Source organism: Rhea americana, unplaced genomic scaffold, assembly GCF_003343005.1.
Source record: "Rhea americana isolate MKP2758 unplaced genomic scaffold, rheAme1 scaffold_41, whole genome shotgun sequence".
Lineage (NCBI taxonomy): Eukaryota > Metazoa > Chordata > Aves > Rheiformes > Rheidae > Rhea > Rhea americana.
The window spans coordinates 4,912,877-4,931,899 of NW_028186546.1; the positions used below are offsets into that span (position 1 = coordinate 4,912,877).

Sequence of the window (19,023 nt, forward strand, 5' to 3'; positions counted from 1 at the left end):
CAGACGTCAGTTATCAGAAAACGTGAGCAGAAATGATTTAGAATCCAATGAAATCAGTCAAAAATACATTCCTTTTCTTATCCATTCATATGTTTAAGCTTTCTGAGGTAGGCTTTGACTCATTTCTGCCCTCTTTCCCTTGGTTATCTGAGAAGCTTATTTGAAGTTTTTTTTTTTCTTCTTCTTATAAAAGCTATTTCAAGCACAATAAAAATGAATGATAGTTTCGGCCTGCGGTTTGCTTACACACTTTTATAGCATGCTGATGTTTGCTTATATTTACAGGAATAGTGCATGGTTCTGTGATTATGTATGTTGTCTGATGTTTGTATTGCACAAATGCATACCTGCATTCCTGCCTTCTGAATGGAACAGTTAGAACTCTTGTTCTTTGTATTTTGAATCCTGTGAACTAACAGATAAATCTAATAAAGGTATTCTGACAAATAGTGTAAACCAAAACTGGCTCCTCTTCAAAAGCAAGGAGCTGATACAGTGAGTGAATACCTCTTATACAAAGGTACACAAATCTCTTTGCATTGAGAGGGGCAGAGAACTTGCACTGACTGCTGAAATTGTGGGTGGCAGAGAACATGAAGGTCACTGTTTCTATTGAAATAAAAAAGGTTGTAGGGCTTTCACTGTTAGCGCTGCAGAACTGATGAGCTGGTTGATGCTGTTCTTGTAAAGCCCAGTGCTAGCATCTAAAGTTCTGCTGGGCTGAATTGGTACAAGATCACAGGAGGCATTACATTGCCCTGTGTGTTAGTGAAGGGGTAAGTTGAATATCTTATGTGTAAACACATTCTCATTCTGCAGGAAACTTTCTGTGTGTGTGTTTTTCTTTTTTCTTTCTTTTTTTTTTTTTCCCTTTTCAGCCTCTCTGAATTGRTACAAGGCAAAGTGAAATTCTGCAATGCTGTTTTAAGCACTTTTCTATTCGAGCTCTTCCTTTCCAACAGCTAAGTTGTGCACTTAGGACACTTAATCCAGAAATAGAATTGGCTGCCTCTCAAAGATAAGGGGTAGATGAGTGTGTGAGGCGAGGAACATGAAGATACTGAGAAAACACTGTTCTCCACTCTGATTAAAAAGCTGTAGGCCAAATAGAAGTTCTCTGCTTAGTATCTTGACATTTTAATTAAATTGCACCCCTGTGCAGTATACCGTTTTTGTCTTTAAACTTTTTTTTTTTTTTTTAGGTTAAATGATGCACCAGTTCAAGGATACACAGATCATGTTGGTAATAAAACTACTATAAGGATGACTTATCCAGAAGGAGCTCCACTTTCTGAACATGAGTATCATCCTGCTAGCTTGTTTGTGGCTGTTTTGTTTAAAAGTGTTGATTTCAACTGGCTTCAAGCAATGGTAAAAAATGAAACTTTGGTATGTAAAGGGGTAGTAAAACATACTTGTAGCTTTTAATTTTTTTGTTTTCTAATACTTAAGAAATTGATTGACCATTACTTCCTGGTTTGTACTGAGTATCTTTTTTGTATTTTTTTTTTTCCTTTTTTTAAACATGTCCTAGTTTCAGTTAGTATGAGTGTTCAGGAAGAAGCCATGTGCTGCTGATAATTTTTTATGCAGATCTTGGTGGTTTACAGGCATTAAACTATGTGACATGTTGAATGTTTAATAAAGTGGAATTCATTTCACGTTAAGATTAAGTGGCTTGTTCAAGTCTGCAGAGCTAGAAATAGAACTGAGATTTCCAGAGGTCAGACCACTTTTTTTTTTTTTTTTTTTTTCTGCAAGTCTGTGCTGCTAAAATGGTGTATATGCAGTTAATGTATAACTGAAGCATCACAATTGTTATTCACAGTCTCTATAGCTCTAAAATTAAGAAGTTATTCCTTTCTCATTAAATAATTAAAGAAATGTCTTCCTCCATAGAGAGATTCTTGGGGAATTGATAGGATTTCTTGTTTCCAAAAATCTCTTTAAATTTATGGGTATTGACTTCTTTCAGTTCGCTGGCATTTAATTTCACCAAGTTGAAAACCGCTAGCTAGGCTTTTCTAACCACARACTGGAGGAGAAAACAAAACGAAACAAAAACCTGCTCTAAACTTTCATTTGAGATAGATTTATAAGAAAGCCTGTCAGATTTCTTAACAATACATAATATTTTAGGTACTTCAGATCCCCCCCCGCTTAATTCTGTGATTTTTATGATGTTAAATCACATGGAAGATCTGTTTAATATTGACCATGACCATCTCTTGCTGTAATTCAGAGAGTGTGTATGCTAGGAGGTTATCTTGTTCTGAATAATCTGAGCRTGTTTTGGAAAGAGGAGACTTTCTTGAATGTGTAAAAGTACAAATTGAAGAACTGATCACTCGCTAAATTTTACAAAGGACAAGGCAATAATGTTGGTCCATGACCTTACCTGCAGGAATATGGTAATTTCACTTACTAGCAACTTTCTGACTTGGGTTGAATCCCTGACTTTAAAGAATGACTAGCAGAAGCACAGCTTTTTTGTATTAGAAGGTTTGGGTTTTGAGGATTGAAAAAATGATTACTTTTGGCATCTACATCCTCTATCATTTAGTTACAAGCCTGATGTAATTTATGGAGAAAGTACTTTTGCTTGTTTTCTTTTTCTTAAGAGCAGAGTTAGAGTAATGTATATAAATATTCCGTAAGTATGGAATCAGAGAGGAGAAAACAGAATTGCAATTACATTTCCTATCTGTCTATCCTAAAATCCAGTGTTTTGGCTTCTGGTACTGGTCATCTTGCCTTTCCCTGCTAGGGCTGTCATTGGCTTGGGATTCTGTTCTTTTCCCAAGCTCTTTCTCTCTTCTTGTACATATACTGTAGATGATTAAACAAAATTCTTGCATTTACACTGAAATGAAGCGTAAGGATGTGTGATTCTGCAGCTACTTACATCAGCTCAAGACCAGGCTGCTGTGCTTCCATCCTGTTCCTATCAGCACCTGTCCATTCACACCTCCTTGCTTGCTCTGGTGTTTTTGCCTTTGTAGAAGGTCAGTTTTTGGAACTGGTTGAGCTGAAAACAAACGTTGAAATACTAGGCTTGCAGATGGATCACCTTGCTGTGCAAGCATTAGTGCTTTCGTGAACTGTTTCATGGGAGTGAGTGGGAAGAAGGGACCACAGTAACCTAGATATAATCGGTATAAGCTGCTGCAGAGTTGCACTTTATATAGCTCTATGTTGCAGGTATCTCAAATCATCATTTGGTTAATATTAAACATTATAGGGAAAGATGCATTAAGTCAGCCTGATCTAGTACTAGTTTTTCCGTTAGCATGTATCTTACTGACTGAAAGTGGCAGGAGGTGGGAAATCTAGCTTACTGAATCTTGTGTAAATCCTTCATCTGAAGTGTTTGTTTTTTCACTAATAGAGACTGTCAAATAGCAACTGTTCACTTCAAGGCCTGACAAAATTGTTTTAAATTCAGCACTTCCGAGTGCCCTGGTTAATATTTGTGGAAAACTGAGGTTCCGTTTCCCATTTTCTTAGATACTGTTGCTTGCTCAGTTAAAATCATAGAATCGATAAGGTTGGAAGGGACCTCTGGAGATCACCTAGTCCAACCCTCAAACGAGTGGCCGATAAGGGATTGAACCAACGACCTTGACATTATTAGCATGAYGCTCTAACCAACTGAGCTAATGCTAGGGAAAATCCGAAGGAGGGATGCATAGGTTGGCTGATTAAAAACAAAGTGCACTCAAATATTCAGAGTAAACAAACTTCCTCTTTCCACCCCACGCTCGTTCTGCARTTCCAAATAATTTAGACTTCTTCCTCTTGAATTAGTCACTTGAGTTGTATGCTGATAGTCCTGAGCTGTCTTAGCTGTAAACTGTTTCCTGATTTTTCTCATAAACTTAGGTGAATTCTGATAGCGTTTGTCATGTCCCCTGTATGCTTTGTAGTGTCAAAGTTGCCCTTTGGAAAGGGAAATTGAACTATTTTTTTCTTTTTCTTAGCCTCTGTGGGTGCGGCTCTTCTTTTGGAAGGAGGTTGCTGAGAAAATTCCTTTTACATCAAAACAGTTTCGGATTCTGAATCCAATTATCATTAAAGAGACAGCTTTGGACATTTTACAGTTCCCTGAACCTCGATCAAAGTTCTGGGGTTGGGATAAGGTAAGGCATTCTCTTCTAGGAGAAAGAGGTTGTATGAAAATAGAAGGAAAAAAAAAGAAACTAAAAATGTTTTGTCTACTTCTTTCAATACTGTGCAATTTCTGAGCTGGTATGAAGTAATATGGAAACTAACTCTGTCAAGACTCTTGTATTTTCTTCATTTATTTAAAATGAAAGGATGAGTTCAGCTGATGTAAAGCGGTCTGTTTTACAAAACATTCAGATGCAATAAGACATAAATCATTTTGGTACAATGCGTTCACTCACATGGCATTGTGACTGCTGCTAAATACTGAAAATACAATTAGATTCAGTAGTGCATTTGCCACTTATGAGCAGCTATGTTAAGTCAAACCAGAAATCAGCTGTTGACAGGTATCTCCAACTGTAGTGAGCACAGAGGGAAGGTGGAAACAGGGCAAATGTAAAACAACCTTTCCTCTAGCAGGGCTTCCAGCTGTTGGAATTGCCATGCATACYAGTGTGCTTAATAGCAGTTGAGGGGTACGCTCTCCTTCTGCATCCTTAGCTTCAGCRATAGCATAAAGTGATGGGTCACCTAGTTTAGCTAAACACTGCAGGAAAAAGGTTTTTTTGTTAATTTTTTAGTTATGTATCTGAGAAATTGGGTGTCAGTAGTTCTCTGGAACTGTGAGATATACTGAACAACCATTGCTTCTTCAACTTTTTTGTGTAAGAGCATTTCATGTTAGTGTTACTGCACAAATGTTTTGAAGGCTCTTCTCRCCTTGCAATATTTATTTATTAAAAATATAATATATCCAACTATATATGTTTTAGTTGTATCTTAGCATATGTACCTTCTTCAAGGTTTTTTTTCAGTGAAAGGTATCTGAAGGATATTTGTTAGAAAGCCTCTTGCTCAAGACTGAAGCAAGCATAGATCAAAAATGTCAATTTTAATAGCATGCAAGCAGTTATTGGAGTTCAGATTAAAATTTACTTAGTTAAATTATATAGAAACAGGAGATGTTGCTTTCRTTTCACAGGGAAGAGCTGAAAGCTGAAGTTCTTGTTAAAGGCAGATATTCAAATTGTACTAATACGTGGCTCTGAAATTTTAATAGTTCAGTTTTAAATGATTGTTTTGAATGCATTGCTTCCTGTAAAAATGGTCCCCTTGCCTTAACAGGATATGYTTTAACTTTTATTCTGTGTTGCAGTGAGGAGAGGGAATAAATTAAAYGTTGTAAAATAGTATAAAACTGACAAAGGAGAATGTATTTGAATTAAGCAAGCTTTTTTTTTTTTCCCTCCTTTTAGAATGTACCCACTATTGGGGTCACAGCAGTTGTTCTGGCCACACATTTGTGTGATGAAGTGAGCTTAGCAGGATTTGGATATGACCTCGATCAGCCCAGCACACCTTTGCACTATTACAACAACCTCTGCATGGCTGCCATGAACGGACAAACTATGCACAATGTGACAAGCGAAACAAAATTCCTGCAAAAACTGATTAAAGAAAATGTTGTCAAAGACCTCACTGGTGGGATACATTGTGAATTTTGCATCAAAGACAGCTAGTGATTGAAGTGCAACATGCTTTGGATTTATTAACTTTTCAGAGGTTCGGCTGGAACAACCATTTTACTGTCTTCGGTGTTTTGTTAAAGCGTGTATAAAATGGACTTGGAATCTCTGGCTTTTTTTCTTTTTTTTAAGTCAGGTTTAATTTGTTGAACTTTTAAATTTATTTAGATGTTGCATTTTACTTTGCACATTTTTGTGGGTATCTATGTAAATACAACTTTGAATTGAAAGAGATCCATTTAAATATATAATGTTTTAAGTTGTCTGAAAAAAGCAGAGTTTTTGTTTTCAGATGTATATGGTGCGCACAATGCTAGCCTGAGTTTTCTAGTAACATAAGAGAATATTTTTTCCATTGAACTACTACCTTTGTGGATCCAGTTCTTGGTGTATGACTCCTTTTCATGCATGACATGAAAAGAAAGGCATACGCTTCTCAAGTTTTTCATTTGTTGCAATTGACTATTGTGTTTTTCCTTCAGATATTTATATTCTTTTGTTATTGTGTTAATATTTGGGGGAGGGGAAGTGGAGGAGGAATGTGGGAGTGGAGGTGAAGGAGAAGAAACTRTTATGACAACAATTGAATAGTAAGTACTTTAGCATTCATACTTGACGTTAAAATCATTGATGAGTTAATGCATTGGGTTTAGAATGCTGCTTTATCATGAGGCCTATTTGGGCCCCAAGATGTTTTATAAGAGGATTTAACTCGTAGGAGGCTTTTACCTGAACTAGATCTCTTAAYGTTTTCATTCCTTCAGACACAGATACGTGTTTCTAACTGGTTGTTTTGCAGCAAAGTTCAACCACCCCTATTAAAGAAATGTCATTAATACAAAATCTTTTTTTTTCTTTTTTTACAGTGACTTGAGAATTAGTTTTAGGAACCTGTGTTTTTTTGAGAGTTACATAAAATACCATTTTATATAAATCTTCCATACAGCAATAATAGAATCTGTGATTAAGAYGAAATTTCCATTAGTTTGCTGTCCTTTAGTAAGTAATTACAGATATTGTAACCTTAGTTTACATTGATGATAACCCTTATGAATTCTAGTGTTGACTGTTTAATTGGAGTTAGAGACAGAATTATTTTGTTTTCCTGGATCAACTTACAAGTTGACAACTGCGTGAGACATAAGTTAAGAAAATCACTTTGAGAAAGTAATGCGATACAGTAGCAAGCTACATGACTGTTGAAAGCAGCATTTTTTTTAATTTTTATACTGTATAAATATATGTTCTTGTGACCGAAAATCAGTGCATTGCAAAGAAACTGGACTGTGCAGACCTGTGACCAGGTTTAGATGTTTGTTTTCATTTTGTTACTAGTAGAGTAGTAGATGTGACTGTTTGCACTGAGCAGTGTTGTTACTCAATCTATAGTATGTGAAAAATGGATTCTTTGGGAATGAAAGCTTATTAGCAAATTGATCAAAGGTTGGCATAGAAACATATTGGCATAGCCGGGGACTCACCAGTTGGTGAACCTTCCCACTTTTTTGTTGTCTAAGACATGCATAGCATGGAGTTAAATGCTGCAGAAAAAGTATGTGGGAAGGCAAGATTATGGGCAGGCTTGTTTTTTTGTTTCCATGGAGAGAAGACCTAGTGAATGATAAMGTAAAAATGCAGGAGCAAACGGAAAGATTCTGGCCATTATAGTGAAAGACATTAAAATTACATCAGATCATAAAGCATAATTCTGAAGAAAGCTGTGGACCTCATCTTTCATAAGTCCCGTGTCCCCACACTTCCTTGAAAGCCAGTTATGAATGTAAGCAAATATGAAAATCAGATTCTTGTCTCTGGCACTGTTTGTGTTTATAGCAATAATATTAATCTAAGTTCTTTTCCTTGAAACACATTAATTTTTGCATTAGCAATAAATTTCTAGTCCATGTTTTTGTGCAAGTACATTAATTATTTAATTTAAAAATATTTCATGTGTGAAGAGTTTTATACAGATAGTCTTTTAGTTTAATATATTAAAACATGCTAATTATTTTCTCCTAATATGTAAACTGGAAGCAAAGTACCTTAATTTCATTTGATATTGGTGAAGATTCAAAAGTGTTGGAAGAGTTCAGAATGTGTGTGTTGGGAGGAAATCCTAAATACACCCGAAGTATGTGTATCAGAGCATCTGATCTCTCACCAGAACTTTTTACTTTACTCTGACTTAAAAATAGTTGATTGATGTAAATACCAGTAGCTTTTTTGGAGGTGTATTTATTGTCAAACTCTCAAGTCCTGTTGATAGGAGGTTAGATTGTTTTCCCAGCAGTTTTACGGCTTGTGATAAAACGTTCTCCATGGTAGTATATAGTGCTTAGAATACTCCTGCACAGACTCGACCATCTGTAAAATGGCATCAACGTTCAGGTTGCAAAAAGCAATAAACTGATGAAACCACTTTCTACTTACATATTTGTCTCTGTTTGTAATTTGTTCTGCCTCCTTTGTTAAGGAAGTTGTATATTTTGTTGGTCCAGTTGAACAGTTTTGATGAAATCCCAGACAGTTGGGAAGAGGAAGGTTAAGGGCTGATGATGGCTCTTGCTCCTTTCATTTACACCTGTTATATGTTTCAACGGAGCTAGATTTGAATCTCACGGGTACTTGGAAGGGAGAATCTATCTCAACACTGACCATACAGTAGGTTTCCAAGTTCTTAAGGCTAATGTAGATGAGAATGTTTCAAACTGGGTTTTAGCACTGGCTGTTCAGTGGTGAGTCTCCTTAAGGAGGTAGAGAAGACCCCAGCTTCTGGTCYGTGCTTCAATCTTGCTGCAGGTGAGCAAACGAAAAAAGCTCTGTGTGTGTGTGTGTGCATGTGTTGTTGTGTCCCAGATTCTGTGCTTTGCAAAAACCTGCACCATCCCATAGATATGCCCTGATTGTGGAAGTTTTTAAACAAACACCAAGAATTTGCTGTGATAAAGCAATTATGCTGCACATTAGAATTCCTCTCTGCATAGGAGGCATCACAGGTACATGTTTGTCTGACTTGTACTGGTGCTGATTTTATTTATTTATTTRTTTRTTTATTATTTCTTTCATGGTTGAAATTGTTTTTTCCTCATGGTCTTCAATTTTTCTTTCTTTTTTTTAAACATATCTTTGTCTCTCCTCTCTGTTGAATTTAAAATAATTGTAAATACTTGCATTCATTGCCAGTTGTCTTTCAGGTGATATACATGAAATCCTCTGTTAGACCTGAACACTTCTGACCCTTTTTTTGGGGGGAGGGGGGTGGGGAGGCAGAAGATTTATATTATATGTTTTTCCTTTTAATCCCTTCAGATTTGGAGGATTATTTAGAGAACGGCAAAAGAGATGAACAGCTTGCTTGCTTTGGCTAGGTCCAGTTTATTCAAACAAGTATTGGGACCTTTGAATTGCCAAGCGTGAATTTACGGTGTTGTCTTTCAAGATGTACGTTGGAGTTCTGCACCCAGCCAGTTTATCTTCATCTGGAGACAAAGGGATATTGCCTTGGAAGAGTGCCATGGTAAGGTTACGTACAATTCATTGGTTAAGATATCACGACCGTGTGCCTACGTTTCAGAGACATCTTRAATAGCTTGACCGCAGAGTGGGAACGTACCACAAAACATGGTTGTGGTGCYTGGTCGGTGACCAGTTGACATTGCGCTAGGGACTGAACAGACATTGCCCTCTGCGAGTCTGGTAAGAAACTGAGCAGCAGCAGTTCAGCCGCCTCTTCGTGGGGAGCCTGCTGTTGGTGTCAACTCTGGTACTGCAGTTAGGACTCCAGAATGAGATGGGAGGGGAGCAGAGAAGGCAATTGCATAGCACAAGTGTGCTTGCTTGTGCCTGTTGCCAAGGGCAAACGAAGGAAGAGCTCATTCATTGCCTCTTYTAGGACTCCAGCACGAATGTGGTGCTGTGACAGACTTCCTGCAACCTGCCAGCAGCAAGGATTTATGCAAATACTTGAGTTTTACCGTTAATCCACCTGATCTTGACCTCTGAAACCCTTTGTTTTCTGCTACTTGTCTCTCTTAATTCCAATTGCACTTAAAATGATGGTGTGTCACATACCTCTTTTGTTACTAAATAAATCCAGGATATACACACTGACAGAACTAACATGTATTGTTGTGATGAAAGCTCTTTGTTTCCTTGGAAGGAACAACCTGTCTTTGTTTAAAATGAAAAGCCCAGCAAAATCCTGGCTGTTGGAGTTGAGATAGCATCATATTCTGCATTTTGTTGGACTTGATAACTTTAAAAAAGGCAAATGACAAAAAGCTAGGTGCTGTTGAAGTCAAATCACTGCCTGAAATAATACATGGCCAGATCCAAATGTGAATTAATGGACAGAGGTATGCGAAGAGGGACATCTAAGCCTCCCACTTTGCTCAGCAGGCCCATAACTCTGGAAATGTGCAAGTTTCTGAAGCATGATGGACCTTAACCTGAAAATACCCGGGGTAATGTTTGTAGACAAGTGTAGTAACATCTCAGCAACAACAGGTTTCATAGAATGGTAAGGTTGGAAGGGACCTCTGGAGATCACCTAGTCCACCCTCAGCATAGCCCATATGGGGATTGAACCCGCAACCTTGGCATTAGTGGCACCACGCTCTAACCAACTGAGCTAAAGCTGCCCCCTTGAGTAGTCTGGCATCAGCCTTGCCCTGTGTCTCCTCGGTTGCTGGAAGCTAGGCTCTTCTCTCCTTGAGTCACTCAGGAGCTTGATCAGACCATACCTAAAACAACCCATATATCTAATTTATAGAAATTCAGTGGTAGACAGAAAATGCTTTTCTTAGTAGTGTTAGGCCTTAGCCCCCTCTCAGCTGCCAGCAGGGAGTCCTGTGTTCTTCGGCTCCCTGCCGTCTGTCTTCATTTTCCTTAAAACAATCCAACAACAGTGGCTGAAGCACTTGCCCACATGAGCCCTGCAGTGCTGTGAATCACAAACTTAGGTTTGAATACTTGTCCACATTTCAGCCTGTCTCCAGCAGGAGGGTGGATGTGTCGCAAGGGAAGCGATGCCTGCCTTCAAGCAGGATGGYGGATCTTGTGGTGAGTGTTGTGTGTATTATATGTCAAGCTCGAGCTTGTGTTGCGGGTAAGTGACTCTCAAGATTGCAGTATTATCAGTGACAAGCTTCATTCCCACCATGACCTTTTTCARCTTCTGTGGTTTGTGCTAATACGCAAGGCTGGGACAGCGACTGAGGCTTCAATTGCTCTAGATGCCTGCCTTTCCAGTTGATTTATAATTACCTTCCTATCCAAACACTTAAGAATCATCCCTTTAGTTTAACCAAAAAAAAAAAAATCCTAATCAAGTTTCTCATTTATGGCAGTTGCTTTTTCCAACCTGCAGCTTGCAATTAGAGCAGCTAATCAAGCTTAGAAAGGAAAGCAGAATTAAATATCATTTACCTCTCTCCAGTGTCAGCTGCCCAGTCTTTCATTTTTGCTGCCTGCCTATCTTGTGCTCAGGCCAAAACCAACTTGTTCCCAAACTCCGACGTATGTTTTTTGTGAGAACAAAGCATTTCTGTTTGGTGCAGCCGCTCCTATGCCCTTTTGATGGCTCCCCTCTCCAGCAGCAGTGAATTGTAGGTTTTGAAGGAGGCATTCCCAGGTGCACCAGCTTTGTACACAGGTGTGGTTTGACAGCAGTCTCAGAAGTTTGTGCTGCTYGTCAGAAGGGGCTGCTAAGGGTCAACAAGAAAAAAAATGCTTTGGAGCATAATGAGCAAGTTGCAGAAAGACAAGCTTTTCTTTTTTTTTTTTTTTTTTCCTTTGATGTCTTGAAATTAGAAATGCAAGAAAGCACTGCAGTGGTAAGTGTTATGTGCAGTGTKAGCAGTCTTTGATTTCCTGTTCCTGTATAGCTAAAGAATTTATTCTGTAGCTCAATTTATTCTGTATCTGTATTCGATACCCAGCTTGGGCCCATTATATATAAGCCAGTCCTGTGACATCGGTGGAGAGAGGGGAGGAGGGAGCAGTAACAAGGGCCTTTGCAAGTCTCTGCCTTTTTCCAGTCTGTTTCTGTCTTCTGATCTCGGCTTAGACAAACACCAAGCTTTTTTACTGCCTCCATCTGCCCTGCATAATATGGCTGTGAGAAGGTTGGAGATGGGCAAGGATGAACTCCAAAAGGCCTGAAGGCCAAAACTTTAAAGGTGGGCTTAGAGGATGAGAGGAGAAGACTTTCTTATCTATGAGCTTAAAGCAGGAAATACAAATATCTCATTTAAGCATCTAAGTGCAGTGTTAGCAATGCCCCTTAGTAAAGCAACAGATCTTAGGATTTTCTAGCAGTGTGTGTCATGGGTCCTTCGTGCTGTTGCAACATAAATGATCGTGAAACCTCCCAGCAGAAATTTTYGGATGGCTTTCCCTTACAGAAAAGGAGAGCGGGTGCTTGTGAAAAGCAGCTGGTGTAACTGCCAATAGTTGGCATAGCTGCCAACTGGTGCTGAAAAGAACAGTTTCTGGGTCCAGAGCAGGACTAGGACCCCTCTGTGCTGTACTGTCCAGGGAAGAAGTTTGCAGGTTACAGTATTTGTTAATCAAACGTGGTTTTGTTATGCAAAATGTTCAAGGAGCAATAAGGATTGGTTTGTCTTAACAGTTGAGTTTCATGATTACTGTGAGTAATTTTGGTTTTGTGGCTGAGCGAGGAGGTCTGGCATAGTTTTTAAGCAACTTCTTTCCTCCTTAAAGAGACAGTTGATTATGATACRGTATGGCTTACCTCAAAAACTATGTCTTGTTTTATCCTGTTTGATTTGTAAGCCTTTTTTTTCCACTCCAAATGAACTGCCCCTTGTCCCATATTACCAGCCAGCGTAATCCATGCTGACTTTTCCCTGGATCTGGCTGCTGCTCAACAATGGATTACTAAATTACAGTCTGTTTGCAACTCTGTGTTGTTAATTTGACCCTTTTGTGCTGCCCATGTAAGTGTCTATAGGATTTCACTGGAATTGTCTACAGGAAAGTCCTGAGCACTTTTTCCGTAATGGCTTACACTTGGTCGGGATCTGAAATTTCTCCTAGTTTTAAATTTGTGGGTGTTGGAGGAGATGTATCTATCCCTGACAGGAGAATTGATAAACACAGGTAGGTCTGTGGAGTTTTATGCCATTGTGTCAAGGCARATCCAGTCAAGTGGTCTGTAAAAGCAGCGTGAAGGTGAGCTCTTGGTGAAGTCCRTAAGTGAAGACTGCTTTTCTTGTAACTGAGCCTCGCTCAGAGTGAAGAAATTCCTGCATTTGCAGAAGAGAATGCAAAMGAGAAGCAGATGTGTAGCCCCATCTAGTGTTCTGATGCGAATATTGCTACTAACCTATGATGAGGACAGGCTCAGGGCTAGTTCCTCCTGGATCTGAAAAACGTTTCTGAAGATCTGGCTGAAAAAAATCGTTAACCACTAGCACAGTACATCTGTGCTGGCCACTAGAAGTTAAGCCTGAGTTGAAGGCCGTAAGTGTGAACTGCTTTTCTTGCTTAGTATGTGAAATAGGGACTCTCTCTATGCTGAGCGCTAAATACAGTTAGCTGTTGGCCCAACCGCTATTCAGCAATCAAGTGTTAAAAGTGATGCAACTGCAGCTGGCAGCTATCGCTATGCCTAGGCCTTGTAGGCTCCAAGAGGAATCAAAGTGGTTTTCTATCTGATAACATTTTCTTAGCTTTCAAATTCAATTTCCTTCATCTTCATATGCATGAATGTAGCTCACATGAGCAACTCTGAGGTTATAGGCTAGGGACCAAACYTGGATTTAAAATATACTTTATTATCAAATTGGGAGCAAAAAAAGGTTAAGGCCTTCTCAAAACTCCATTGTTAAACTCACTCCCCCTTTTGTACAATAGCAGTGACCCCATATAGCAACTTAAACTTCCTAGATGTTTTTATTAATAATGAAATTTATTTCTAATAATGTTTCTGTATCACCTTGCCTTAGATTCAAAGCCTGCACCAGCTGTCTGAGAATTGGGCCGAGACAGAGTTCCAAAAACTTAAAAGATCATGAGTGCCYGACTTGATACCCACTTGTCCCTTGATTATGACAAATCATCCTAAATTGGGCAACCAAAAAGCTGAGAACGTAGGCTAGGTGGCAGATGCATCTTAGGGGTTTTAGATGAAGGCAGTATAAAGTGACAGTCAGGACAGGCAATAATGGGGTTTCTTTCCGTGTTGTAGTAGCTTTGTATGTCATTTCTGGAGCTCAAGTGGAGATGAGTCCACTTCTCTAAAGAAATGTCTTTAGGGGTGATGGCAGTCTGCGGAATGCATGTTTTCAGAGCACGTGAGGTGTAGACTTGAGGGCATGTGGCTGTATCGCAGCCTTTTAAAACTGTTTCACAGACCACTACCTTTCTGGAGATATTTATGATTTTTAATAGTRTGTCAGTGTCCTAAATATTAGTATCTAGTGCCCACTGGAGATGCTGGTTATCCTGTCTAGCCCCCAGATGCTGTTCTTTAAGGATACAGGTCTTTTCTGTGCCCTGTGTCTGTATCTGTTAACCCATACAGATACCCTGAGGCATCTCAAATGGGAAGTGCACGCCTGTGGCAATTAAATCCTTCCTTGTAGCATGTAGATAAAGGTATTGATGATTCTAGGAGTATTTTAGATGTGGTTTGAAAAAGATGTGGCACTTACTGAATTCCTAGTGGAAATCTGTGAGAGTGTCCGGGTCAGATCGGAGACCTAGACAAGCTCTTTTGTTTGAGAAATAACGCAGTCTTGCATATAAGATGGTTTAGGATATTYTCATGTGTGACAAATAGGAGACTTGGCTTTTTATTAGGCAGGGTGGTTTCTATAGCTGTATCCAGAGTCTGGAAGCAGAGGGTTACAGAAGTTGTGGCCCAGGTAAAACTGATGAGTTTGTTGCTGTGCTTGRGGTGAAACTTCAAGCATGGGTCTTGATCTTGGAGACAAGTAACAGCCAACTTGAAACAGTCAAGAACAAGCTGTATCAAACCAGTGTCCTTCTGTTGGAGGCCACAGAGGTTTCAGAGATGGTAAGATAGCCCTTAGAAAGGTTTTTGCTAGTGTTTCACAGAATGTTATCTTAAGCAGCTCAGGGAAACCTGATTTAGATGAAACTTCTCTAATGTGAGTGCACAACTGGTTTGAAAGGGTGTGCTTAGAGCAATTTTTGATGTTTTCTTTCTATTTGCCAGAGAACCAAGAGGATTCCTTGAACAGGGCTCTGACTTTTGTCTATTCAGTCTTTTGTGTTAATGATTTAGTGACAGGATAAGCAGTATGATTCTCMAAAGTGTGGATAATGCCAAGCTGAAGTAGCTTAAGTTTAGAATTCAAAATCTYTTAAAAGTGCTGAAGTGATCTTAAACTGAATGTCATTTGAGAATAGCAAGTGGGCTGTCACCTGCATGATGATAGGGTGAGGRTGATGAGTGAGAGAGGGGAGAAAAACCTGGGGGTGTTACTGGATCACAAACTAAAATGAGGCAGCTGGAGTGCTGAACAGAGGGCTCGAAAAACTCTTCATGCTCCATCTGGTGTTCATGAAGGCTTAGCCAAACCACAGGCCTTGTGGATCAGAATGAGAAGGATCCAAGGGAAAGAATCAGGAGGATGGTGACCAGAATGATGGTTAGMGAATGTTACTTGTAACATTTTGTCAATAAATGTCTCTCTATGTCCTTTGAGGCTAAAAACAGGAATTACTGAGCCTGATTTTATAATAGTGTAGGTTTAGGCTTGTAGGTAGATTAGATTAGACACTATAAGCACTTTTGGGGCTAGGTAAGAGCTGGATTTAAACAAGGAAGGTATAGACCTGCAAGGAATGGAGGACAGGTTAGACAGATGTCTGTCAGGAACGATGTTGGATTTACGATCTGACTAAGGGTGGACTAGCTTCGTTCCGATTCCAGCCTGAAGGACTCTGTAGCCTTTTGCCTGGATCTGTAGTACTCTGCACTGGGGAATTGGTGAGGAATCGCTGGAGAGAGAAGGAAAGGTGGAAGGATTTACCTCCTSTTTTTCCATCTCTAGGAAGGGCAGAAGTTCAGGATGGGATTTGCTGGAGATAGCTTGCCCCCATCTCCATGAGAACAGGGTAGGGAGAAGATTTCATGTAGATCCCATGGAATACTGCAGTCTTTTCTGTGTCCTTTGGAACCATGTTGGCACTTTGACCTGTCCCCAGAACATGCTGCCAGAGTTACTATGTAAAGATGCAGCAATGACTGTTCTGAGCTCAGGGCTGCTAATGAACTGCCAGACTGTGACAGTGGGGCAGGGGGGCAGTAGAAGTTATTAATGCCTYTACTTTGTTTATATTGGAAAAGATTTGACTCGAGAGCTGTTAAGTGTCTCTACGTTTAGGTTCCTGCCACCTGCCGTGTCCCTTCAGTTGTCCTTTCTGACCTACGTATCCCTTACTGTGCTGTAGCTCATGTAGGAAATTAGTATAACAAAACCCGATGCAAGACCTTGTGAAAGGAGAAGGTGATATTTATTTTATACAAAATTGATTTCAGTCTTACTCTCACTTCAGCACACTCACAAGCACAAAGATATGTGTCCAAGCAGTCTGTCCTAGTTGGCTTGTGTTAAATGCAAAGGGCAAAGGATGCTAACTGTCAAGTCTTCATCATATTGCTTGAGTTCATGTCTGGTAACCATGAACTGATTTATGGACAGGTCTTGTATATCATTTAGGAGTCAACCAGTTACTATGATGTGGTCCTTTTGCTTCAGATTCTTGTTTACTTCATCCTCCATGAATCTTAAACATTTCGCTTTGTTGCTTCCTTTGGATGTTTTTTGAGCTATAGCCTCTCATCATCTTCCTCTTATCCCAACCAGAACGGCACATTCAATGTGGTGCAATAGTGTTGCAGTTCTCCTGCTATCGGAGTGCAGGTCTGCTAGCACATCACCTATGTTTTGATTTGGTTAGAGTGCAAACAACACACTCCTTAGTGTTTCATTGCTGCCAGTTTTCTTTTTGGATATTGATACAGGCCATTTATTTAATCCTTTCTCCATTGCTTCTTCAGGTGCTTTTATACACATTTAGACTCACACTTGATCTAGACCAATTTGAATACTCTTATTGATCTCTCCAAGTTTAGCTTTTTTGGGGGATAGGAGTACCATCTTTGAGTATGTTTGTACAGCTCCTAGCACATAGGACTATGATTCCAGTCAGGACTTCCCAGTAGCCTTTAATAAGGAGTTTGCTGTAAGCTATACTTTTGTATTGGTAGAATCTGAAAGTYTTTTGTTAAAAATGTATATATGGTAATATGAGGGCACTACTTAAAATACTTGCGAGTGCACAGTGGCATGCACAGACAAATAGATGGGACTGCATTTTATATGGGCTGGAAGGAGGAGAGCTGTGGTCTTCTTTCCCTCTCCCCGGTCAGTCTGCACRCAGTGCATGTATAGACACAGACAAAAGTATGTGTCAACTGAGCAGAGCATCTTGCTGTTAATGGTGGTGGCCTTCAGCTCCAGAGAATACAGTGCCAATCTTCGATGTACTACCTTTAGAGAAAAGTTGTCTGTCTTTACTCTCCCTGTAGAGGTGTTTAGGTTTGTTCCTCTTCCCACTCTGCTGCTGGTTGCAGGGAGCACAGTTAGAAACCACCTAACGATCTGGAGTATTTGCATTTTTCCCCCTGATTTAGTAGTGTTTAAGTGCATTTGGGCAAAGGGAAGTTCTCCTGTTCTCTCAGCCCACTCCTGCATCCTAGGACCTGGAAGGGGAACAGTGTGGAGCTTGAATGCACACTAGCAGTCCAAAAAACACCACGATCCTTACCAGATACTTTGAATCTCTGAGGGTCTGGCACAGAACTTTGGAGATAAGAGTCAGGGTCTCTACCACGTTCTGCCCTGGTCCTGTTTCACCCAGCTTGTGAAGAAGAAACTCGTGACCTTGATTGTCCAGATCTGGTGGTGCTTTACAGGACTTGTGAGGATACCACACACTTCCTCCTGTAAGCTCTTGTTTCTCCCCTGCTCTGTGCACCTTAATGTTAAGCACTTAGTCACAGAGCAGGAGAGACGCAGTGGCATGGAGCTGCCTCTGTGCAATCTTGCAGGGCCTTTCTTGGAACACGGGACCCTTCTCCTCCCATTTGAGACCAGAGAGCACTCTGAGCTCAGGAATGAGCTTTCCTTTGAATGCAGTGTAATTAGCTCTTGGCTCAGTGGCTGCATCTACAAGCCTTGCAGAGATGCACTCAAAGGTGGTCTCAGCATAGCAGGACTTCTTGCATCCTTTGACTGACAAGCTTGAAGCTTTAGCTACAGCTGGAGGCAGAACCATGGATCTGTTCTCCTGGGATTCTCAGAGCATTGTGGTTTTATGTCATCTGAAGGAACGTCCCCTATACTTTATTCCCTTCCGGCACATGAAATGGAAGAAGGTGTTTCACACACAGATTTTATTATGCATCTTCATTCCACTGGRTATGGAAGAATCTCATCTGTGGCAACTGTGGAAGCACACTTGCAGGTTTACTGATGCCTTCTGCCAAGCTTGAATAGCACRATATGTACTATAATCTAGAAATCTTCCTCCTTGTTGTTTTATAAGGTTTTGTTGAGGGGATCAACAAGTGTTTCTAGCTTGCCTCTGAAAGCTGTGATCAGTGGGACTGCTTGATAAAGTTTCAGCTGCCGCTGGGARTCTCTGTGGTGAGTGTATGGTGCTACTTCAGTCAAATTTGTGGAAACATCTTCAGAGTTTCCTAGACTCCTTGTTTAGCTCTTCTGTGCTCATGAAGGACTAGAACCAGTTGGCTCTTGCTAATTTAAAGCAATGGAGACTTGCATCTCCCGTTCTGATTCCCTTCTGCTCCCTCTCCTCCCTCCCCAAGCATTCTCCCTCCTCTTGGTGTGTCTATGGGCTTGTCTGGAGCAATATGTTATCGACTTCCACGCGGTCCTCTGTAACTGGAGTAGCCCCCCATGGAGGAGTGTCTGCTGGCATCAGACGAAGCAGCTGTATGCTTGGATGTGTGAAATGCCAGCACTGAGATTGGGGTCAGCAGACTTTTGGGATTCTCAGAAATGCACTCTGTTCAAATCTGTCCTGGGCTTATTAAAACAGCTCTGGAAAGAGCTTGATGTGTGGAGGGCAGGCACAGCCGAGGCTTTGTTGTTCTGAGACCTTGCACTGCAGTGACCTATGTTGGCTATTGTTGACCTTGCCTCCTCCTGTTCTTCCTCCATCCACTGCTAGGCTGCAGAAAACATGTTTCTTCTGTTTAATTTTAGGTCAGTGGCCTTGCTTGTTTTCAGAAACAGTCTTTAACCTA

The 19,023-nt window shown here is 40.1% G+C and overlaps 1 protein-coding gene across 3 annotated transcripts in view; it reads left to right on the forward strand.

The window, feature by feature from the left end:
- Positions 1–8,122, forward strand: part of ST3GAL5 (ST3 beta-galactoside alpha-2,3-sialyltransferase 5) — a 29,647-nt gene extending 21,525 nt beyond the window's left edge. For all 3 annotated transcript variants that reach the window (XM_085314701.1, XM_085314703.1, XM_085314702.1), the window contains exons 5-7: positions 1,203–1,389; positions 3,981–4,139; positions 5,424–8,122. In XM_085314701.1, coding sequence (XP_085170827.1) covers positions 1,203–1,389; positions 3,981–4,139; positions 5,424–5,687 — 610 coding nt within the window. In that variant the 3' untranslated portion in view covers positions 5,688–8,122. The remainder of the gene's footprint in view (positions 1–1,202; positions 1,390–3,980; positions 4,140–5,423) is intronic.
- Positions 8,123–19,023: the final 10,901 nt, after the last annotated feature.